The 24,678-nt window shown below is 40.9% G+C and overlaps 2 protein-coding genes across 2 annotated transcripts in view; both read left to right on the top strand.

The window, feature by feature from the left end:
- The window catches only part of RUVBL2 (RuvB like AAA ATPase 2), a 615,067-nt gene that overhangs the window by 258,422 nt on the left and 331,967 nt on the right, over window positions 1-24,678 (top strand). The window lies entirely within an intron of this gene.
- Window positions 1-24,678, top strand: part of SYT3 (synaptotagmin 3) — a 74,329-nt gene that overhangs the window by 35,632 nt on the left and 14,019 nt on the right. The window contains exons 6-7 of the mRNA XM_070729817.1: window positions 2,587-3,142; window positions 22,917-23,037. Coding sequence (XP_070585918.1) covers window positions 2,587-3,142; window positions 22,917-23,037 — 677 coding nt within the window. The remainder of the gene's footprint in view (window positions 1-2,586; window positions 3,143-22,916; window positions 23,038-24,678) is intronic.

Here is a 24,678-nt window from a genome sequence, read left to right as displayed (position 1 = left end):
TATTTATTTATTTATTTAGATTTGTATGCCGCCCCTCTCCGCAGACTCGGGGCGGCTCACAATAAAGTGAAAAACAATTTATAACAAATCTAAATTTCTACTAAAAACATTTTAAAAACCCCATTTTCTAAACACAATACACACATACCATTCATAAATTGTATATGCCCGGGGGAGATGTCTCAGTTCCCCCATGCCTGATGACACAGGTGGGTCTTAAGGAGCTTACGAAAGGCAAGGAGAGTAGGGGCAGTTCTAATCTCCGGGGGGAGTTGGTTCCAGAGGGTCGGGGCCGCCACAGAGAAGGCTCTTCCCCTGGGGCCCGCCAACCGACATTGTTTAGTTGACAGGACCCGGAGAAGGCCCACTCTGTGGGACCTAATTGGTCGCTGGGATTTGTGCGGCAGAAGGCGATCCCTGAGATATTCTGGCCCGGTGCCATGAAGGGCTTTATAGGTCATAACCAACACTTTGAATTGTGACCGGAAACTGATCGGCAGCCAATGCAGACTGCGGAGTGTTGGAGAAACATGGGCATATTTAGGGAAGCCCATGATTGCTCTCGCAGCTGCATTCTGCACGATCTGAAGTTTCCGAACACTTTTCAAAGGTAGCCCCATATAGAGAGCATTACAGTAGTCGAGCCTCGAGGTGATGAGGGCATGAGTGACTGTGAGTAGTGACTCCCGGTCCAAATAGGGTCGCAACTGGTGCACCAGGCGAACCTGGGCGAACGCCCCCCTCGCCACAGCTGAAAGGTGTTTCTCTAATGTGAGCTGTGGATTGAGGAGGACGCCCAAGTTGCGAACCCTCTCTGAGGGGGTCAATGATTCTCCCCCCAGGGTAATGGACGGTCAGATGGAATTGTCCTTGGGAGGCAAGACCCACAGCCACTCCGTCTTGTCTGGGTTGAGTTTGAGTCCATTAGGAGAAGAGCGTCATGTTAATTTAAATAAACAAATTTAAATAAATAAAGTTAACTCTGTGCAGTTGAAGTTTATACAGAGGACGTACATTCAATACCATCTATCTAACATTAATAATTGGAGTCTGAATATTCTTGTTTTTCTTTCCTTGCCCCAATTTTTTTCTTTTATAACATATCTTTTATAATTATAACCATCAGAGCACAAACTGCCTGACCAGTAAGGTAAGAGCCTTTCAGTCAATATCTCTTAGCCCAGAATCCTGTTCTGTAAATCAAATATCAAGAAATAACTCCCAAAGATGCAGAAGACAATGAAAATAATGAAAATTGCCAGATGATAGCCTTAGTCTCCTGACTGCAACACTGACATCATGAGACCCACACATAAATACATAATTGATTAGTTGGTTCCAGTCTTTCTCAACTTGTACAGTTTCAAGATACCTGGACTCCAATTCCCCCAACATGTATGCTTTTATTTACTGGGGTTTCTCTTTTAGATTTTTTATATGTATAATTGCTATTTTAGATTTTAATTATTAGATTTGTCATTATGTATTGTTTTTATCACTGTTCTGAGTCGCCCCGAGTCTATGGAGAGGGGCGGCATACAAATCTAATTATTATTATTAATAATAATAATAATAATGATGATGATGATGATGATGATGATGATGATGATGATAACCACCTGGTTGGCGATTTCTTGGAGTTGAACTCTAGGCATCTTAAAGTTGCCAAGGTGGTGAAACACTGTATTATATAATATTATGAAACACAGTGCTGCTTCCAAGGTTTTGGGTTGACTCTAACAGATGCAGCCCTTTAAAAGAATACATTTTGGCTTCAGAATATAACCATAGACATACTATATGGATAAGTAGGCTGTTCACTTATTCATTGCATTCAGCTTCCAAGATGTTTAAGGTCAGAGGTTTGTAGTAGGTCTTTGGAAAAAGAAAAAGCAACATAGGAGGCACACAGCTGTAATATAACAATGCTTCTGGTTCTCAAACAAAGGAAGAACTGATTATCTGCCAACTAGATTATCAGTTCTCTTCAGTTGAATCTCCAGCTTATCACAGTTCATGGAGCTTTCTCCACGTGTCTCCTGTTTCTTGTCCATAGTAAAAAGTTAGTACTAATTAAAGATCTCACATTGAAACAGTTATAGGCACATTGAAGCAAATTATTAAATCAAGCGCATATCCAATTTTGGTTCTAAAGAATAAAAGTGCACCTGCTATCTTTTTGGAAGGCATGTTACAGCAGGTGCCATCAAGCTTTTGTATGCTTTTTTCAAGACTTCATCTGTAAAATCTGTAAATCACCTGCATCTTTTAGTACACTTTTTATATACAATAGATCCAGATTTAGCTATACTAAGAACTTACTGTCTGAATGCCATGGCGCTTAATGTCAGCTGTGGATAATGTAAATTTCGGTGATTTTAATGAATTAACTAACTTTGATTCAAATTTTAAGTTAATTTAAGTCCATCTGTAGACAAAAGATATTTGCTACCCTTCTGAAAATTTAAAGCCAGGGTGTTGGAAGATGTAATTCTATCCTGGACAGAGGAGTATTGATTTGTAGGGTGAATTTAATGGACATGTGGTTATTTCTGACTGTGTTTTTTTGGTTAATGTTCCCTCCAGGTACAACACACTGCCACGTCCTGTGACCCAGCAATTGAGCAGCCCAGACACTGGAGTCCATGGTGGAGTAGAAGACAAGGTAGAACAAGTGACCAGCATTGGACAGATAAAACCTGAACTGTATAAACAGCGTTCAGGTGAGGCAGACTCCAAGAAAGGGGAGGCTCCAAGCTGTGGACAGTTGAGCTTTGCCCTCCGCTATGCCTATGGCACGGAGCAGCTGGTGGTCAGGATACTCCGAGCTTTGGACCTACCTGCCAAAGATGCGAATGGTTTCTCTGACCCCTATGTGAAAATGTACCTTCTGCCTGACCGTAAAAAGAAATTCCAGACAAAGGTGCATCGCAAAACCCTCAATCCTATTTTCAACGAGACCTTTAATTTCAACGTCCCCTTTGCTGAACTGCCCTCGCGCAAGCTTCATTTTAGTGTCTATGATTTTGACCGCTTCTCCCGTCATGATCTGATTGGCCAAGTCGTCCTGGACAACCTGCTGGAGATTGCTGAGCGGGACAACGATGCTCCTCTCTGGCGGGACATCATGGAAGCCAGTTCGGTAAGTGGACCTGTTACAGGTAGTCCTTGTCTTACAACCATTCATTTGGCCAACAATTGAAGTTACAATGGCACTGAAAACAGTGACTTACAACCGGAGAGGGGTGGCGTATAAGTCCAATAAATAAATAAATGAACAAATTCCTTATGATTGCCACAACATCCATATGATTATGTGATCCAAATTCAGGTCTCCATGGGATTATGTTGGTTGCAGTGTCCTGGGGTCAGTTGTCTTTTAACATGCAAAGTTAATGGGGGGAAAATCCAGATTTGCTTAACAACTTCATGATTCATTTAACAACTGCAGTGATTTGCTGCCAGATTTTTTACTACCACACTGTGGGCGTGGCTAATGCATTTTGTTTCAACATATTTTAGTGCAAATTGGGTGTTTTGGGGTGGAGCTCCATTTTCACCACCCCACTGTGTTCCCCTCCATCTGGGCAGTAGCCCACCCCTGATTATCTACTATATAAAGTGTATGTACACACACGCATGCACAGCTCTTCTAAAATTATATACACTCAACTTCATTTACTGTGATAGGAAAAACATGGCCAGAGCCCAGAAGGGGGGGGGGGGGAATCAAAATTTTGCTACCGGTACTGTGTACCTGATCAAAATTTTGCTATCGGTACTGCATACCTGACCGTTCCCGTAGGAGCCCACCACTGAACAACTGGGATGATTACTTAACAACCATGGCAACAAAGGTAATAAAAATCAGATGTAACTCTCTTACGTAGCAACAGAAAGTCCCGTCGACTAAACAATGTCGTTTGGCGGGTCCCAGGGGAAGAGCCTTCTCTGTGGCGGCCCCGACACTCTGGAACCAGCTCCCCCCTGAGATTAGAACTGCCCCCACCCTCCTTGCCTTCCGCAAACTCCTTAAAACCCACCTCTGCCGTCAGGCATGGGGGAACTGAAATATCTTCCCCAGGCCTATACTGTTTATGTATGGTATGTTGTGTGCATGGGTTCTTTTGAACTATGGGTTTTTAGCTTTCTAATTATTGAATTTGTATTATATATTGTTTTCTGTTACTGTTGTGAGCCGCCCCGAGTCTGCGGAGAGGGGCGGCATACAAATTTAATAAATAAATAAAATAAATAAAATAGTCACAGTTAAGGTTGCAAGCTGAGGACTTCCTATGTTTGATTATGTGAGCAGTGAAGTCCCCATGAATGATGCATTCCAGGCTTTTGAGTTAAAAAGGTAAACTCTAACCACTAATGCAAATGACTCCAGGGATTAAATTTGTTGTAATTGAATTAGTCACACAATTCAGCAGTCTCATTTGGTTAATCAAGCTGTTCAATACTTGAATGCGGCATTTTAGCTTGGTGCACCTCATCAATTCAGTCAATCAATGCAGCTGCATTGCTCAGCTATTGTATATTCATGAATCAATAACAATAGTTGCCTCAAAAGGAGGGGGAAAGTTTTTTTATAAACATTTCCACACTATGAAAGTCAATTTTGTTCTTTGATTGAGTAGAGCCCAGATAAATACACAGTAGCACAGCTGTGCTCTATTCCTCAATATCCCTCCTGAACACCATTCAGTTTGTGGTGGTCCCACTGGAGTGAAGATGAAATGAGGAAGTGGCGTTGCACCAGAGGTGGTATTCAGCTGGTCCAGATTGGTTTGCCAAACCAGTAGCAGAAATTTTAACTGGTTCGCAAACCGGCAAGAAGGATACAGAACAACTAGAACTCGGACCACACGTTTCCTGAATAGTTTTTATCCCAGAGCTATACTCACACTTAACAACGAACTAAAGGGTCACCATCAGTGCAATATTACTCGGTCTGTCATGTAGATGGTTGAGTGGTTCAGGGTGGGGAATTTTGTAGTGGGTGGGACTTTTTATTCTATTTTTAATTCTATTTTTAATTCTATTTTTAAATTTACCTATTCTGTTTTTATGTATGGTGGGACTGGTCTCTGGGTGTCACATGACTTTCGTTGCCAATGACAATTTGTTGCTTTGACAATGACAATAAATTTATTATTATTATTATTAAATACCACCTCTGACTGGCCACGGCCTCACCCGCCCAGTTGGCGCTCTCCTCCACCCACTGCTCTGCTTGGCCCGCCACTCATCCTATGCACTTGCCGCTTGCCTGCCCACCCATGTGGTATATATTTTGCCTTCGCTATGTGGCCTAGTTAATCGCCTCACTTGCTCTGCTCACCAACAGTAAGCATGACACCCACTCGTTTACCTCAGGTGGGTCGGGGAAAATGCTGTTCCCCATCTCTGGCCTTGCCCCACCTGGAGCCTTTGCCAGCTTGCCATTCATCTCAGATAGGTTGGGGAACGCGATATTCTCAGGCTTCGGCCTTGTCCCACCTGGAGCCTCTGCCCACTCGCCATTTGCCTCAGCGAGGTCACAGAAGGTGCCATTCCCCAGTTCCGGCCTTGTTCTGCCTGGAGCCTCCGCCCTCTTTTTCAGTGCAAGAAGCATCTAGCCATCGCTGCTGGCTTGGCTTGGCTGGCAAAGAGGAATTGGCTGCAGGCTTCTTCCGCTGAAAACTACGAAAAACTACAGGCTGAAAAAAAGCTTGAAGAAGTCCCTGGTTGGGACGTGAAGATAATTTCAATCGCTTCTAACTTTTAGGATGATAAGCAGGCAGGGGTGAGGTCTTCTCTACTTATTTAAAAAAGCAATTGCTGGCTAAATTCACAGCAAATGGTAATCCCCCCAAGAGGATATTCCTTTTTTAGCTCAACTACTGCTAGGTTGAAATTATATTTTTCATCATTGTTAGGTTAAAGCGAATGCTAAGCCAAGCTTAACATTTAAAAAGTTTATTTTTTTTCTAGCACCCAGTTTACAACTTTTTAATTAGTTTCTAATTTTTACATAACTCAAAGATATGAAGCAAATGACCAGGCGTTATTCTGACCAGCTAAAGTTTTTAATTGAGCAGAGCACAATTCTAAGGGGTATACAAACTACCTAAACCTCCGTGTTGGCCTGGCTATACCTACCTGAACACTTCCACCTGGCTACAGTGAGTCATCCCATTACTTGCATATTTACAGAAGAGATTTCCTATTAGTTAAACACAAAGTTTGGTTTTTACTCCTGAAAATGTCCCAAGGACGTTTTCAGTGCCCATGGAGATATTACTTACTCCCGAGAAAGCACAGGGGATATTTTGAAGCTAAGAAATGTGTTAGAAAGGATTCTTAATTATTCTTCCATAAATATTGTGTTATGAACAAGATCAGGAGAGCAATATAACCTGCTGGATATGGCTTAGAATGTGCTTTCACTGTGAAACTCAAACACAGTAGAAATTTGGTATAACTGCAGCCTTATCGCTGTTGCTAGGCACATAGAAGTAGCACTCATAAGATGTGCAAGAATTGTTTCTTCTTTAATACATTGCTAATTAAGACGAGCTTTCACGATTCATGCCGTTCACTCTTGGCCTCTTCACTGCCAGCTCTGTAGATAATACAAGATTCAGAAAGGCTCTCTGCCCAATCCCCTTGCTTTTTGCTTGCAAAAAAAAAAAGATATTAATAATAATAATGGTGGAAATGCACTCACGTATCTCTTCTGTGCTCTGGCCTCAAAATGTCCTGCTTCCAAAATGTAAGTGCAGGGAGGTTGTAAAATGTTTTGGATACTTAAAAATGTGCAGTGCCTGAAGAATGGATGATATAAAAGGATTTGTGTGGGCAGGGGGTGAAAAATGGGAAATGTCATGAACAAGGGAGAAGTTGGTAAAACCAAAAGAGAAAATGGGAGTGGGTGGTTTCAGTAGGTTTCTTACAGACATTCACCTATTGGGTTCTCCCTCCTCCCATTCTTCCCCCCTCCCTATTCCTTCCCCTTCAGCTCTCTCAAAGAACAACTCCTCTCTGCTTTTCTTCTTCTCCCTCTCTGTGCATATTTTTAGCTAGGCTCTTATTCATCAAGCTGGTGGCTAATTAGGGCAGTCAGGTGTGCAGCAGCCATTCCTCCCAATCCTATAAGGAAAATGGCCTTTCTTCACAACTTCAGATTTCTGCTTTCCTATCATGCCCAACAATTGTCGTGATAGCCATCTTTTTTTAGCTGCCTTCTTCTATCTTTCTGTCTTTCTCCAAAAGCCTGAAATATCTTCCTGGTTGAATGTTGAAATTGAACGGGTCCAAAGACGGGCTACAAGAATGGTGGAAGGTCTTAAGCATAAAACGTATCAGGAAAGACTTAATGAACTCAATCTGTATAGTCTGGAGGACAGAAGGAAAAGGGGAAACATGATGGAAACATTTAAATATGTCAAAGGGTTAAATAAGGTTCAGGAGGGAAGTGTTTTTAATAGGAAAGTGAACACAAGAATAAGGGGACACAATCTGAGGTTAGTTGGGGGGAAAATCAAAAGCAACATGAGAAAATATTATTTTACTGAAAGAGTAGTAGATCCTTGGAACAAACTTCCAGCAGACGTGGTTGGTAAATCCACAGTAACTGAATTTAAACATGCCTGGGATAAATATATATCCATCCTAAGATAAAATACAGGAAATAGTATAAGGGCAGACTAGATGGATCATGAGGTCTTTTTCCGCTGACACTCTTCTATGTTTCTATGTTGTTCTTACTAATTGTGTGATTCCCCCCCCTCTGAGCTTTAGCAAATCAGCTAGTTGCAGAGAACATACTCTAGACCTTAGACAACTAAAGGAGGAGAGCAATCTTCAGCTTCTGGTTGAAGATCAAAAGATGGTTGTTAGACTTGTTCAATAGGGTCAGAATGCAAATTTTGGCCCAACGTATCTGGGTGGGTGGCAGACTAAAGAAGGCTGTCTTAACATCCAATCTTGTTGAAGGTTCCTAGGATTCTCATTTGTCAATTTTGTCAAATTAGTGAGCATTGGGAAATGGAATTATGTTGCACCAGGGTATCTGTAGAAAACACACCATTATATTTGTTCTTTCATACAGTATGATTTCCAGTGTGGTTTGTTTTCTTCCTGCAAATCAGAACACCCGATGTGTTTAGTAACATGTGTGGCATAATCTGTTTCTTAGGGACTCTTTCCCACCTACCAAATCTTTTGAATCCCCCCTGTGCCTTCCAGAGGCTCCTTCTTGTGTACAAGTGATGGTGTTTTATTTACATATGCAACAGTACTTCCAAATACAGTGGAACCTCAGTTAGTAAATGCCTGGGTTGGTGAACAATTCAGTTAATGACCAAAAATTTTGCTAAAATTTCGGATTGTGAACTGCTGACGTCACTCCCACATGCCCCTGCATCTCAAACCAAGCATCATTCGCACTCGAGACACAGTTATGTTCAGTCGGTCGTTATCTTTATCATGCAGCTTCCTTCTTTTTTAGTGATTGTAGTGCTTTATTTTAATAATATAGCCTTTTATTCTATAGAAAAGAATTTGGCTGAGGAAATGTCTTCAGAGTGGGAGGAGGAAGGGAAGGAAGAATTCTCAAGTTCAGTGATTAAAGAAATGTCTGCAGAGTGGGGGGAACTGCAATTGTTTGTAGAAAAATCTTTCCCTAACAGTGCGGTAGGCAACAGGAGCCTAAACATGTTCAATGATAATGTGGTGTCGTATTACCATAAAGTGTTACAAAAAAGGCAGAAGCAACAGATCCTGGACACAGTTTTTTCCTTCAATCTCAAAGCGACAGAGAAGGAAAGTCACCCCCGAATTCACAATGCCAGTTGTTTATTTATTTATTTTATTTATTTATTTATTTTGTCCAATACACAATGAGGGGTTTAGTGGGTATATATCTATATACGCATAGTAAAATACATGATGAAGGTTATAGAGGAGATACTCATAGTAAAATATATCTAAGAAATAATAGAAAAGACGGTATAGTAATAGAATATATCAATGAAAGAATAGAAGAAGAGATATAGGAATAGAAGAAAGGCATAGGAGATATAGGAGAGCAATAGGACAGGGTATGGAAGGCACTCTAGTGCACTTGTACTTGCCCCTTACTGACCTCTTAGGAATCTGGATCGGTCAACCGTAGATAATCTAAGGGTAAAGTGTTGGGGGTTTGGGGATGACACTATGGAGTCCGGTAATGAGTTCCACGCTTCGACAACTCGGTTACTGAAGTCATATTTTTTACAGTCAAGTTTGGAGCAGTTAATACTAAGTTTAAATCTGTTGTGTGCTCTTGTGTTGTTGTGGTTGAAGCTGAAGTAGTCGCCAACAGGCAGGACGTTGCAGCATATGATCTTGTGGGCAATACTTAGATCTTGTTTAAGGCGTCTTAGTTCAAAACTTTCTAGGCCCAGGATTGTAAGTCTAGTCTCGTAGGGTATTCTATTTCGAGTGGAGGAGTGAAGGGCTCTTCTGGTGAAGTATCTTTGGACATTTTCAAGGGTGCTAATGTCTGAGATGGAGGGGGATTCCCCCTCCAAGCAGTAAATCCACCCCTTCCACCCCACCCCTCCATCCACTCCCACCATCACATCGCAGTCCAAAAGATAAGTTTTCTTACATTCAGATAAATGCTTTCTTATGTTTAAATGCTTTCTTTAATGTTTTTATGTTTATTTAACTCTTTATGTTCTGTATTATAACTGTTCTTATTAAAAGAAACCTACCTATATAACCTGTATCACTTATATTAGCAAGTCAACAGGGGCTGGGAACCAATTATTTATTTTTTTCTTTATTTCTTATGGGGAAAATTATTTCAGATAGTGAACATTTTGGATTGAAACCAGCTTTCTAGAACGGATTGTGTTCACTAACCGAGGTTCCACTGTATTGCAGTTAGGGAATATTATTTATTTTTATTTATTTATTCATTTGTCCAATACACGATACATATGGAAGAGAATAGACATGAAGTAATATATATAAAGATAATATGTAAAAATAGAGGAGAAGATATATGAAAGGAAGAAAATATATAGGATATATGAGATAAAGGGAAGACAATTGGACAGGGGACGAAAGGCACACTAGTGCACTTATGTACGCCCCTTACTGACCTCTTAGGAACCTGGAGAAGTCAATCGTGGATAGTCTAAGGGAGAAATGTTGGGGGTTAGGGGTTGACACTATTGAGTCCGGTAATGAGTTCCATGCTTCGACAACTCGATTGTTAAAGTCATATTTTTTACAGGCAAGTTTGGAGCGGTTAATATTAAGTTTGAATCTGTTGCGTGCTCTTGTGTTGTTGCAGTTGAAGCTGAAGTAGTCATTGACCGGTAGGACATTGCAGCATATGTCACTGTATTTAAGCTTTCCAGGAATTGGGTGTTTTTAGAAGCTGGATATGAACTGATATATAATAAACTTCACACTCCCAACCCCAATGTTTGTATCTCTAATGCTATAAGTGCAGAGCTTGAGGCTATAGGGCCATAGGCTACCCAGAAATTTGATTCATTAGAGCATATCAGTGATATTTAACTGAGAAGTTTATTCAGTTTATTAAATGTGCCTTGTCTATTGTGAAAGTTAGGCAGGGTAATAGCAGGAAGAAGCAGTGAAAGCATTTATAAACTATGCTTTAGGAATTTTTTTCTGCTCTGCTCAAGACATTGTTACTAATGCAGTGCAGACAATGTTGGACATATCACAGTTTATTCAGCTTCTTAAGAACTTTATTTTATTTTTATTTTTTATTTTATATTTTTGTCAATCAAGTATAGGATAGTAGTTTATATAAACATAGCATAGATAATAATTATTTTTAAAAAGACAATAGGACAGGGATGGTAGGCACAATGGTGCACTTATGCACGCCCTTTACAGACCTCTTAGAAAAAGGGAGAGGTCAACTGTAGACAATCTAAGGTTGAAGATTTTGGGGTTGGGGAAAGAAACCACAGTCAGGTAGTGAATTCCAGGCGTTGATCACTCTGTTGCTGAAGTCGTATTTTCTGCAGTCTAGTTTGGAACGATTTACATTTAGTTTGAATCTGTTACGTGCTTGTGTGTTGTTGTGGTTGAAGGCGAAGTAGTCATTAACAGGAAGGACATTTTGGTATATGATTTTGTGAACTATGGTTAGATCCGTTCGGAGGTGACATAGTTGTAAATTGTTTAATTTCAGAATTTCAAGTCTGGTGGAGTAAGGCGGAAGGAGGAGTGAAGTACTCTTCTGGTGAAATATTTCTGGACACTCTCAATTGTATTGTCTAATATGCAATACGGGTTCCATACAGGTGAGCTGTATCCAAGAATTGGTCTGACAAATGTTTTGTGAGCTCTGGTTGGCAGATCAATGTTAGCAGAGAAGAAGCTGTGTAAGATTAGATTGACAACTCTTAATGCTTTTTTGGCAATGTTGTTACAGTTGGCTTTAGGACTTAGGTCATTGGATATGAGTACTCCAAGATCTTTGACAGAGTGAGGGTCATCTACATGTTCATTACCTCCAAGTATATATTTGATATTCTGATTCTTTTTACCAATGTATAGGACAGAGCATTTACTAGTTGAGGTTTGAAGTTGCCAGTTGTTAAACCATTCTGCTACATGATCAAGGTCATTTTGAAGGGTAGCAGCATTGTTGATGGTATTAAATAGTTTAACATCGTCAACAAAGAGGACTCAGTTGCTCATAATATGGTCACAAAGATCGTTCATATAGAGTATGAAGAATGTGGGTCTTAAGACACTGCCTTGAGGGACATCACTGATGAAGAGAGCAAGACTACATATGGCACTTCCTATTTTAACTACTTGTTGTCTGTTTGACAGGAATGTTGCTATCCAATCATGTAATGGTCCAGAGATGCCATAGGATTTAAGCAGTGAAGGGGTACCAAAAGTTTAACTACCACACTGTGGGTGTGGCTTATGCAGGGTGCCCTGCATTTTCTTGCAAAATCTTTCACTGCAAATTGGGTGCTCTGGGGTGAAGCTCTATTTTTGCTACCCCACTGCGTTCCGCCCTGTCTGGGAAGCAGCCCAGCCCTGGATTTAAGTTTCAGAAGAAGTTTATTGTGAACTACTGAATTAAAGGCTTTACAAAAGTTTATGTAGATTGCATCTATTGTTTTACCCTGATCAAGTTGAGTGGTCCATATGTTTTTGCAGTGTAGGAGTTGCAGATTACAGGATATTTTTTTTCTGAAGCCAAATTGTTTGTTTGAAAGTAGGCTATTGGGTTCAAGGTGGAGTGTGATGGATTGGTTTATGATTGATTCCATAACTTTGCAAGTGACACAACCCAGAGAGATTGGTCTGTAATTTTCAACGTTGCTTGGATCTCCTTTTTTGAAGCCATCTTCTCCCCACCCCATCCCAAGGATTTTTAAGATGCAAGTGTTACGGCACAACAGTATTATGATATCTATGCCTCCCTTAAGTGAGTTGGATGAAAGAGCCTTAGTTCACTGACAGAGTACTTGATTTGCATACAAAAAAAATATTGATCTTTGTCAATTCCTAGTTAGGCTGGGAAAGATGAAGTCCTCCCTGAAGCCTCTGGAGAGCTGTTGCTTGTCAGTGTAAAGGAAAAATGTAAAATCTGTGCCTTCCCTTTTGATTATTGTTCACCCCAATCAGCAAGCTAATATAGTCAGAGGTCTGCAGTATTTATAGAGCTGCCATCCTTGTAATAAATATAGTATTATGCAGACAATTCTTCCCATGATGGAAGATTGACTTGTCTCAAGCACCTTTCTATAAGAATAATGCAACTTGCCAGTTTTGTCAAATTAGTGAGCAAAACCTGAGTCACTTTGAACAGCTATTGGTGGATCTTCTTTGCTCTTCTGGGCTTTGCATTTAATGTGTTTCCTAGAATTATGAATTATGGCTGATCTGATGCAGTGCATCTGTGCTTCTTGGGAGCCCCTAGACTGCCTGTCAGGAATGGAATAGTGAAAGAAAGAAACTATATTTATCTATTTCCTGACTCTCCACCCACCTGCTGCCCTTCATATGTTAGCCTGCAATTCCTTTACTTGATAATCGTATCACATAACCACCCCCTCTTGGCAATCCTCTGCTGGTAAGCATTTCCATGAACATATATAAATGTATATTTTATGGAAATTATACATCTCTTTCTAGTCTTGCTCAGGTTTATCTTTGGTTATCTTTGGAATACAGTTCCTGAATCCCCATCCCCTAAACCAGCGTTTTTCAAACAGTGTGCCGCGAGACATGGTCAGGTGTGCCGCGAAGCTCAGAAAGAAAGAGAGAGAGAGAAAGAAAGAGAGAGAAAGAAAACAATAGAGAGAGAGAAAGAAAGCAAGAGAGAGAGAGAAAGAAAGGCAGGGAAGGAGGGAGAGATAGAGCAAAAAAGAGAGGAAGGAAGGAAGAGAGAAAGAAAGAGGGATGGAGAGAGAGAGGAAGGAAGAGAGAGAAGGAGGGAGAGAAATAGAGCGAAAGGGAGGAAGAGAGAGAGATAATTTTTTTGTCCAAACTTTTTTTAGCCCCCCACTCCCCCCCCCCGCTCAATGTGCCCCATGATTTTGTATATGTAAAAAATGTGCCGCAGCTCAAAAAAGGTTGAAAATCACTGCCCTAAACTGAGAGATGGCAACAAGTACTGAAACACTATGTCATATTAGTTCAGGGTTAGGCAAAGTTGGCTCTTCTATGACATGTGGACTTCAACTCCCAGAATTCCTGAGTTAGCACGATTGGCTCAGGAATTCTGGGAGTTGAAGTCCACATGTCATAGAAGAGCCAACTTTGCCTACCCCTGTATTAGTTCATTACTTGAGCAGTGAATTCACAGGCTCACACATCAAAAGGCAGCTTGCAATGCCTCTTCTTCAGCGAAAGGAATGATGGAGCGACCATTGAGAAAACAGGGGGGGTTAAAAGTAGAAGGTGTTCACTTGGATTCCCCATATAAATCTACAAAAGAAACAAGGCAATTGCATAATCAGTATTTTCTGGAAGCACCTTAAGTCATGACTTGCATAAATGGAATAAATCATGGATGAATCATCAAAAGCTTTTTATATTAATCATGTCAGCTCACTTTCATACATCTAAATTTGTCAGATCCGGAGGGCTGCTGTAGGTATGGACAATGGTATATTACTGTCACAAGAGTGGAAGGGAGTAACGTTTTCAGGAAGAGGCCAGAGATTGTATAAAATTGATGTGTGCATCCGGTGGCTTAAATACCTGATTATTATCGAAGCTCAGTCAACTATCTAACAGGAAATCACATTGTAAAGCTATCTACAGCTTCTGCAGCCATAATTTTAGCACATTGTCTGAATCAAATCATCACTCTAAATGTTTATGTAGGCCAGTTGTTTAAGCCTAGCATAATAGGCAAATATAAGGATTTTATGCTTTGTTAATTTGGGATTTGGTTTAGTTTACCTAATCCTTCGCAGCTTCTTCTCTGGTAGTTTTGAACTGCTAACAAGAGCTTACAAAACATTTGTCAGACCAATCAGCTGTGGGTTCCATACAGCTCTCCTGTATGGAACCCACATTGCATATCTGACATCAACACAATTGAGAAAGTCCAGAAATATTTCACAAGAAGAGTCCTTCACTCCTCTTCTCACAACAAAATACCTTACTCCGCCAGACTTGGTTTAGACAACTTACAACTCCGTCGTCTCCGTTCTGACAACTATAGTTCATAAAATCATATACCAAAATGTCCTACCTGTTAATGACTACTTCACCTTCAACCGCAACAACACATGAGCACGAAATCGATTTAAACTAAATGTCAAACGCTCCAAACTTGACTGCAAAAAATACAACTTCACCAACAGAGTAATCATTGCCTGGAATGCACTACCTTATTCTGTGGTTTCTACTCCTAACCCCAAAACCTTTAGCCTTAGACTATCTACAATTGACCTCTCCCCCTTTCTAAGAGGTCTGTAAGGGGTGTGCATAAGCGCACCATTGTGCCTACCGTCCCTGTCCTATTGTCTTCTTTTGTTACTTTTTATCATTAGTTATCTAATGTTTTATTTGTACAAATTACCACCCAATAATTGTTTGACAAAATAAATAAATAAATAAAAATAAATAATTATAATAATTTATAATAATTTATTAGATTTGTATGCTGCCCCTCTCCGAAGACTCAGAAGGGCAGTGATGGCTAATTTTTTGCCATAGTGTGTCAAAAGTGTGGGGAGTGTGGGGGATATGCAATGCAATGCACCCATAATGTAATGCCCGCATGTGTCCTGCCCTCTGTGTGCAACTCCCCCCTCGTGCTTATCTCACCACTTTACACATGCATGCATGATCCCATTACTCCCCACACATGCATTGCAACCCCCTGAGCTCCACCCGCCCACTCAAAAGCATGTGTGATTCCTGCTGTGCATGCTGCTATGCCCCCACCACCCATTTTGGCAAACCTTCCAAGACCAAACATGGGCTGTGGGGGGAACCCGGAAGAGTGTCAATGAAGTGCCCCCTCAGCCACCACCAAGAACAAGCCAGCGCAGGCCCCCCCCCCCACTCCTTCTCCCAAGGGAGCATACCCACTTCCTGGCCAACACATCTCTTACAGATGTTCCTTTGGTGTGGACTCCACTCCTCCAGTAGCGCTGCTTGTTCTTGGTAGCTGGCAAGGAGGAGGAATTTCTCCTCCAGAATCCCGGGCACAAGCAGCAGGGTGGGAACCAGTGCACAGCTCCAGGAGAGCAGCAGGGGCAAGATTGTTTGTTCTCAGTGGCTGGAAGGGGGGGATTTCTCACTTGTGCCTGGGAAGCTGGAGGAGAAATTCCCCTCCCACTTCCAGCCACTGAGAACAAGGCCTGCCCCTGCTGCTCTCGTGGGCCCTTCCCACGACTGCTTTGCCCGGAATTCTGGAGGGGAAATCCCCCTCCTTTCAGCCACCAAGAACAAGCAGTGCTACTTGCTGCTTCTCTTCTGGTGTACCTGAGCTGGCCAGGTGCGGTGGATCGCAGATGCGTATTGCTGTGGGTTGGGGCTGTGCAAGAAGCCCACTCGGGTGGGGAGGAAGGGAAGCCCTAGTAGGCCTGTCTTGGATGACAGCTCCGTGGCTCCCTTAGGAAGAGGCAGCCGGGATCCTGTCTCCGCATCTTTGGGCATGCAAGGTGTTCTTTGCATGCATGTACGGCAGGTACCAGGAAAATGGCCACCAGAAACAGGAAGATCTTACCAGAGTGCATCGGGTGACTGCTCTTTCGGTTTCTGGCGTTCCCGCATGCATAAAAACGAGCTGGCTAATGTGCCGGAACCCAGAAGAACAACAGGCAACAGCTCTGCCTGTCCAGAGAAATGGCTCTGTGTGCCACTTCCGGCACGTGTGCCATAGGTTCGCCATCACAGATATAGGGGGAGGGGCCTAATGGGTTGACAGTCTTCTCCATGACTCAGGTGTCCAAATAGAAAGTCAAAACCCCACCATTCAAATTTGAGCCTCAGCGCACATGCTTTTATCTGGCTTCAATCTGTGACTTTTTACCTGTTTTTAGAGAAAGGCTGCTGTTTTTTCATTGTTTCCTTTATATCCAGGCCTTTAAGCCAGCCATGGTCCATCACACTTGCCCCTCCTGCTATTAGCCTGCTATTCCTCTGTAGTTTGACCTGGATACCCTTTGGACTCTGATGGGTTTAGCAGTGCTGCTGAGGAAAAGGAAGAGGAAGAAAGAAATGGAGAGAGATTAATTCATATTGATGAGGCTGCAAATGGGACTGAGCTGGTAAAAGATCATAAAATATTGAGAAGGAAGCAATGCCCTAGTAGATCATTGGGAGGAGGAGGGCTAAAATTCCTTTGCCTTCCCTGTTTATTCTAAGCTTTCATTATGGGTATCCTTTTTGAGCTTTCATTATAGGTTCTGGGCTGAAATTCCAGGGATTTGTCCATAATATGACCCTGGAAAACCCAACTAGTAGTCTCCTTGTCCCATAGTTTTATTTTGGAATTGGTTGGTTCTTTTATGTCAAAGCTGCTTGGTCTAACACCAGTAGAAGGAATACTACAGGTACATCTTGATATCCATATGGGAAGTAGTTTAATTTGCTGAGGTGGCGCAGTGGGTAGAGTGAAGTACTGCAGGCCACTAAAGCTGATTGCTGACGGCGGTTCAAATCTCACCACCGGCTCAAGGTTGACTCAGCCTTCCATCCTTCCGAGGTGGGTAAAATGTGGACCCAGATTGTGGGGGCAATAGGCTGGCTCTGTTAAAAAGTGCTGTTGCTAACATGTAAACTGCCCTGAGTCTAAGGAGAAGGGCGGCATTAAAAAATCAAAAAAATAAATAAAATAATAAAATAAAATAAAATAAAATAAAATAAAATAATAAAATAAAATAAAATAAAATAAAATAAAATAAAATAAAATAAAATAAATTTCCAACTGTGGATGATAATTGGCATTCAGCATCAAGCACTGTGACATAATACTTTCCATCTATACAGATTATAGTTTTGATTAAGATGTCCCTTTTAAAAAATCCTTGCTCTTGCTGGAATGGTAAAATCCCATTACTGTATTGTGGTTTATTCTTCCTCAAGGTAGACTGTACCACCTCTAATTTCAAATATTTTCCTCCTCTCTCCATGCACTAAACCATACTTTTTCCTCCCTACCTTCTTCCTCCAGGGGCCAAGAAAGATGCTTAGACAGTATGTATACCTTTTCTTTCAAAGTTTAATCATTTTTTTCTTTTGTTTTGTGGCTATATTGATTCTTTTTCTTCCTGATGTTCTATGTGTTTATTGTTCTAAAGCAACCCACCTTGAGAAGGATTGAAAGGCAATGTATCAATATTTTAAAAAGATAATTCTGTCTGTATTATTTATTAAGTTATCTGTAGATCGGCTCTATAAGTGGACCCAGGTTGCCATGCTTAATGGGAGAGCACAAGAAACAATGTGGATCTCCTCCAATCAAGAGTCTGATATATGCTTTGAATTCTTTGGTGCCCCAGAACTCTTACCTAAAATGGAACTTGAAATCAAAACATCTGGAGAACACTTAGGGGCAGGCTGTAACTAATTTGGGGGGAAGATCAAAGCCTTGAATGGAGACATTGAAATCTACAGTTCATTGTCTCCAGCTGCACTCCTTTATGCTGCAATCTTTCAGTTGTTCCAAATGCCAGGTTCTTTCTGATGTAATCTATTGCCAATTATTGCATGGACTATATACCAGAAGGGGCTGAACCCAATCCCTCTTCTGTCCTCTCTTACATACACATTCACACACTATCCTTTCTCTCAAGAAGTAGGCTTTGGACAGGCCAGCAGAATACAAACAGTAGCTCTTATTAGAGGCCTGAATTGTTCCCTGCCAAGGATGTTTCAGATTAAGCAAAGGGCTACAGATGAGCCACTTATTGTGGTGTCTGGTGTCAACAGACTTGAGTTCAATGAATCAATAGCCTGATTCATAATAAGACAACTTCCTATATTTTGTTCTGTCGGGCTCTCTGGTAGAATCCTCCCAAAAATTCACAGGTACAAATTTCAGACACACACACGTTTGAAAATTCAAAACAATGTTCTTTATAATGAAAATTCACTTAAACTAAGCCCTCTTTTGGTATAGCAAAGAGCACTCGTCTCCAAACAACCTGGTAATTTATACAAGTCCCTTATCAGTCCTGTGATACTTAGATTGCAGCTGTGAGGCAATTCAAAGTCCTTCTTTCACAAAGTGAAACACACTTTGCTCTGGTTTAGTTTCAAAGCAGGGAAAAATCAGCACACAAAAAGTCAAAGCCAGTAAAGCAGTCATGAAACACAACAAACGATCAGATAATCCTCCACAATGGCCAAACCCACAGGCTGCTATTTATAGCAGCCTCACTAATTACCACAGCCCCACTCAACCACAGTTGGCCTCATTTTCTTTGATAATAATCTCTCAGTTGTTGTTGCCTATGCATCGCTCTCCGCATGCGTGGCTGTATCATTAACTCTTGTTCTGAATCCAAGGAGGAGCTAGATAATTGATCTCCTTCTGAGCTGGCTGCCACACTCTCCTCCTCCCTGTCACTCATGTCTTCTTGGTCAGAGGAGCCTTCATCAGCAGATTCCACCGGGGGCAAAACAGGCCTGCAGCATGTGGATGTCTCCCCCACATCCACAGTCCTTGGGGCAGGAGCTGGGCCAGAGCTAACCACAACATATTTCCTCCTTTTGCAGAAGATCTATCTTATTACAATCTTTGGGGGCTTTCTCAACTAAGTCTGCTCTTCACGTTAGATGTTATTGAGGAAAGTTGTAGAGTTAATGTTCTGCCGGGCTTCTCGGCATGAGCCCTCAATTAAGTTCAAAGGTAGGAATTCAGACACACACAGTTGTAAGTCAATAACACTGTTTTTTTATCGAAAGTAAAAGAGGAGCCAAGCACACTTTTAGTCTGGCAAAATGCTCACCTTCAATGCAACCGCCTTGAATGCTGTAAAGAACAATAAATAAACACAAAGCAGATAACAAGCAGCTGTGAAGACGTCACAGCCACTCTCCTTCAAAAGTTCTCAAAGTCACAAACGTGACTATGATTTAGTTCAAAAGTCCTGGAAACAGTTCAAAGAGAGTCCTTGTAGAATCCTGATACAAAATACACCTCCTCTTTTACTGAACGGATAAACTTCCACACCCAGAGGCCAGAATGCTGACTATTTAACAGCAACCCCAATTAGTCTAATTACACCCATCCATGGGTGATCTGCCTTATTTCCAGTAGTATTTACGCAGTTGCTTTTCCTAGACATTGCCCTGCGTCTGCACACATCAATGAATGTCTCTCCTTCCGAATCCAGTGATGATAACGATGATGAATCACTCACGGGGCGACTACCTAATGGGCTGTCTGCCATTATCCCCTCTGAGGATCCCATTTCACTTTCACTATCTGCTTCAGACACTTCGCTGCCAGAAGCAGTCGGCAGTAAAACTGGCCTCTGACACTGGGAGGATTCACCCACATCCACCCCACAGTCCTTGGGGCAGGAGCTGGGCCCAGAGCCAACCACAACAGTTAATATTTAAGAACGAGGGATGTGGATCTATTTAAGTCAGTGTGCTTTGCATAGCACAATGTGCGCTCTTTCTTCAGACCATAATGCACATTCTTCTCTGAAACCCTAGAAATATAATCTTCATGTAGCTGCAGCTGAACAAGACAAACAGGTCAGGATCATTTAAAATGTATTAAGATTACAGCAAGGAAGGGGAGACTGTTTTGACACTCAGCACACCCACCAGACAGTCATTTTATTAAGTGTCCACAATGTGCTCCCTAAAGTCTAAACATGTCTATAAATCAGAAATAGCAGGGATAGTTAACCCCATTTGAGCCTAGGTTAAAAGTCTTCTTTCTGATCAGCCTGGAGGCCTCAGGAGATGTGCCTGATGGCATTGAGACACCATTGGAAAGGACAGGGCCAAATGTTCAGAATGTCTTTTATTAATTCGGGTAGGATTGCAGATTATAAAGTATTATTCCGGTATCCATCATACATGAACCTTACTAAGATAACTTCTTCAGCACCCCAAATATATAGACAAACCTGTGCACTGGTAATCTAACTTTTGTTATATCCATTTTTATATGTAATGGTTATTTCCCCAATGTTGATGATCATTAGAATGCTTTTAAGTAAACATTTTCTTCTTACTAATACAAATAGCAACTTCGGTTATGAAATTCCAACTTTGGTGGGGAGGGGGAAATCAAAATTGTTTTGAGATGTTCATAACCTTCTTACCAGCAGCAATCTTGTTTAGCAAAAGTTCAAAGCTACAAACATTAATAATAATAGCAACAATAATTTAAAAAGCAACTTTGCAACTAATACTCACATTTACAACCAAGACAGTATTCTGCAGTTAGTTGGTTACTTTTTGCAAGTTCCATAACCAAATACCAACAAGCAGAATTAATGAAGAATGTGGAAGAGAAATGGAAGTCAGTTACATGATGTCCTGCTTAACAGTACCACTGAGTATTTAAAAGAAAATGGTTCCAAATGGTGACCCAAATGAAGTGAAGGCTGAGGACAATTCCTGGGAATATTTTGGCAGGGGTAAAATGTTCTTAAATCAGTCCGCCAGCCAAAAATGCTCATTTCCAGGAGCTTTGCAGAAGAACTCTTGTCACAGATCTCAAAATAGAAATATGTAATTTGGTGCTGGCCAGATGTTTAGGACTAAAATTTCCAAAATTTGTGCAAGAATGCCTAATATGAAGGGTCACATAAGATATATTCAAAATACCAAAAATATGTAGAGAGAAAGAAAGATGATTTTAACAGACAGGGGCCAGATCTGTTGCCAAAAAATAAAGGGAAATCATGGTTTAAACAGGCAGGAGGAATACACAAGCTGCTCAATTCACATGAATATAAGAGGAGGTTGGGGAATAAAGCACAATCGAGCGTGCGAAATTCTGTTATTATAAAGTAACCTACCTGTTTATTGATCTGGTCTACATTGTGGGGTTGACAAGATAAAGGCAAAGAGGAGGGAGGCACATTCAAAGTTGTAAGATTCTGTTATTGTAACCCTATAAAAAAGCAGTTTTAATGTTCACGACTTTGTGCTCAAGTTTGATCTACCTTGAAAACTGACATCAATCTTGCAGCTCTCCCCACCATCACCACTTCCCTGTCTTTATTCTAAAGATAACTAGGTAGGGTCATTGGGGGTCATTGTTCTTTTAAATTTAATTCTTGATTTGGGCTGAGATTTCTCTTCCTTGACCATTGCCTTGGCTGTGCCTTTTTCTCTACTTCTTCTTCAAGGTTTTTTAAACTTTTAATATTTTAATTAATTGGATTATGTATTGGATTGTTTTTTCACTTGTTGTGTTGTCTTCGGAGAGGGGCGGCATACAAATCCAAATAATAAATAAATAATAAATAAATAAAGGTTATTCTTACAGTCCATTACACCTACCCTAATATCAGACACCTGATGCAGCTGCTGTCAGAATTGAAAATAATACAATACATTGTATTGTTAGAATGAAGCAGATCAGTAGTCTCTTTTCTAACACATATATAAACATGTGTGGGTATGCATGAAGTGGGCATCCTGGGGCTACCAGGAGAGTGTTCGGAAATTACAAATTGTGCAAAATGCAGCTGTGCGAGCGGTCATGGGTCTTCCTAGACATGTCCAAGGTTCTCCAACGCTCTGCGGACTGCATTGGCCGACGATTGGTTTCTGGAGTATTGGTTATGACCTACAAAGCCTTACATGGCATCGGACCAGACTGCTTGCGGGACTGCATCCTGCTGCATGAATCCCAGCGGCCGATTAGGTCTCACAGAGTTGGCCTTCTCAACTAGACAATGTCATTTGTTGGGACCTGGGGGAAGAGCCTTCTCTGCGGGGGCTCCATCCCTCTGGAATCATCTCCCACCCAAACATTCGTATGCACACACCCTCCTCACCTTCCATAAGAGTCTAAAGACTCACCTATGCCGCCAGGCTTGGGGCCATTATACTCTAGCACCCTGGCCGACAAAATGACATGTATGTGATTGCTGAGTGGGTATGATTTATTTTTAATAGTGGGGATTTTAATTTAGATTAATGGGGCCACATTAATTAGATTTGTATTTGTATCGTATTGTTCTTTTATATGTTGTGAGCCGCCCCGATTCCTCGGAGAGGGGCGGCATATAAATCCAATTAATAAATTTAATAATAAAATTAATCTATTTCAGCCCGCTTCCCAATGTGAGATCCGTAATGCAAGATGTGGTCCAGGCACAGCTGGCAGGAGGCTGTCCATCCTCTTAATTCAATAATTTCAGTGAAGGTTTTCTTTTAACTAAGGTCCTGAAATCATTCAATTTCTTTTCCTATCTTTTCAATAGGAAAAAGCAGACCTTGGAGAATTGAATTTTTCCCTTTGTTACCTGCCCACCGCTGGTCGTCTCACCGTGACCATCATTAAGGCTACCAACCTCAAAGCCATGGACCTGACTGGATTTTCTGGTGAGCAGATCTGGCAAAGTTTGGGTTATGACCAGTAGTTTCTGAAGCAAAATAGCTGGAAGTGGAACTGTGACTTTGGCTTACAAGGAGGCTGTTTAGAGAAAAAGGACAGTGAAATGAAGAAAAAAAAAGCTAAATATCAGAATTCAACTGTTGGAGGACTGTCAGCTAGGAGAAAACAGAAGAAAAATTAGAATTAATAAAACAATCTGACCCCAAATTTTATTTATTTATTTTATTTATTTATTTATTTTGTCCAATACATAATACACATTGAAGAGAAAGATATGTAATAATATAAGTAAAGAAAAGAATAGAAGATAAGATATAAAAGTATAGGTGAACATATTTCAAAGGAAGAAAAGATAAATGAGATAAGGAGAGACAATTGGACAGGGGACGGAAGGCACACTGGTGCACTTAAAAGTAGTAAAAAAAGAAAAAGAAACCTACAGAAATTGACCTCTCCCAGCTCTTTCCTCTGTTTTGTATGCTAGGTTGGACTGTGCAAAAAAAGGAACTTTGGAGACATGGAAGAGTCTGCTCTGGGATTTTTATATGAAACAATTTGCACAATGAATCAGCTTTTTATGTTTTATGTTTTTGGTTTTGAAAAATGAGACAACATTTAAGTGGGGGAGCTTTAAGAGATGAATCTCCTAACCAGGGAGAAAGAGTTTAAGTTTTTCTTACCTCTACTATAGTCTGCCTGACTTCCCCTGCTTCGAACCATGTTAAAAGCACTTTTAACATGAGATGTCTCTGGGTGTCTCTTCTCTTGCTAAAAGAAATTCATGAACAGAGTGTGTTTCTAAAATGTGCTACCCACCTGAAGCTACTTTTTTTTTGCACTTAGGCCTGGATCATTTTTTATTTTTTTTTGAGATTTTGGTAAATTGGAATCCTTGGTAAATTGGAATAAAAGGTGGAGTTTCTGGGTGTCTGTTAAGTTGTTTGTTTGTTTAGTTTAGATAAGTATAAACAGATGTGCATAAAAAATGAGTATGAATAACGGGAACTAGGACAGGGGCTATAGGCATGCTGGTGCATTTGCACCCCCCTTAAAGACGTTTTAGGAATGGGGTGAGTCCGTGGTAAGACAGTTTTAGGTTAAAGTTTGGGGTTTGAGAATGTAACAATAGCATCAGGCAATGTATTCCAGGCATTGACCACACTGTCAGCTCTTTACTACTGGTGCATGCGTGCGGGTAGGTGGGACCTCCCTCCACTGATGTTATCAGTTCTTAGAACCAGGAGCAACTCACCACTGGTGAAACCATAGGCAGGGTAGTTCTAGATTGTCCAGGTCCAAAATTTCAAGCCTATTGACATAAGGTATTCTATTGTGAGTAGAGTAGTGGACTATTCTTCTCATGAAATATCTCTGGACTCACTCAATTGTATTAATGTCCGTTATACAGTGTGGATTCTGGGCAGATGAGCTGTATTCAAGAATTGGTCTGGCAAAGGTTTTGTATGCCCTGGTTTTTAGTATAATAGTAGTATAAGTCTTCAAAGTATAAGTCTAGTATAATAGTAGTATAAGTCTTCGGGGAGGGGTGGCATACAAATCTAATAAACTATAAACTATTATCGGAGAAGAAGCTTCGTAAAATGAGGTTAACAATTTAATTGCCTTTT

This window comes from Erythrolamprus reginae, chromosome Z, assembly GCF_031021105.1.
Source record: "Erythrolamprus reginae isolate rEryReg1 chromosome Z, rEryReg1.hap1, whole genome shotgun sequence".
NCBI classification, from domain to species: Eukaryota; Metazoa; Chordata; class Lepidosauria; order Squamata; family Dipsadidae; genus Erythrolamprus; species Erythrolamprus reginae.
The sequence above is the reverse complement of the archived record's forward strand: the minus strand, read 5'-3'. Positions and strand labels throughout refer to the sequence as shown.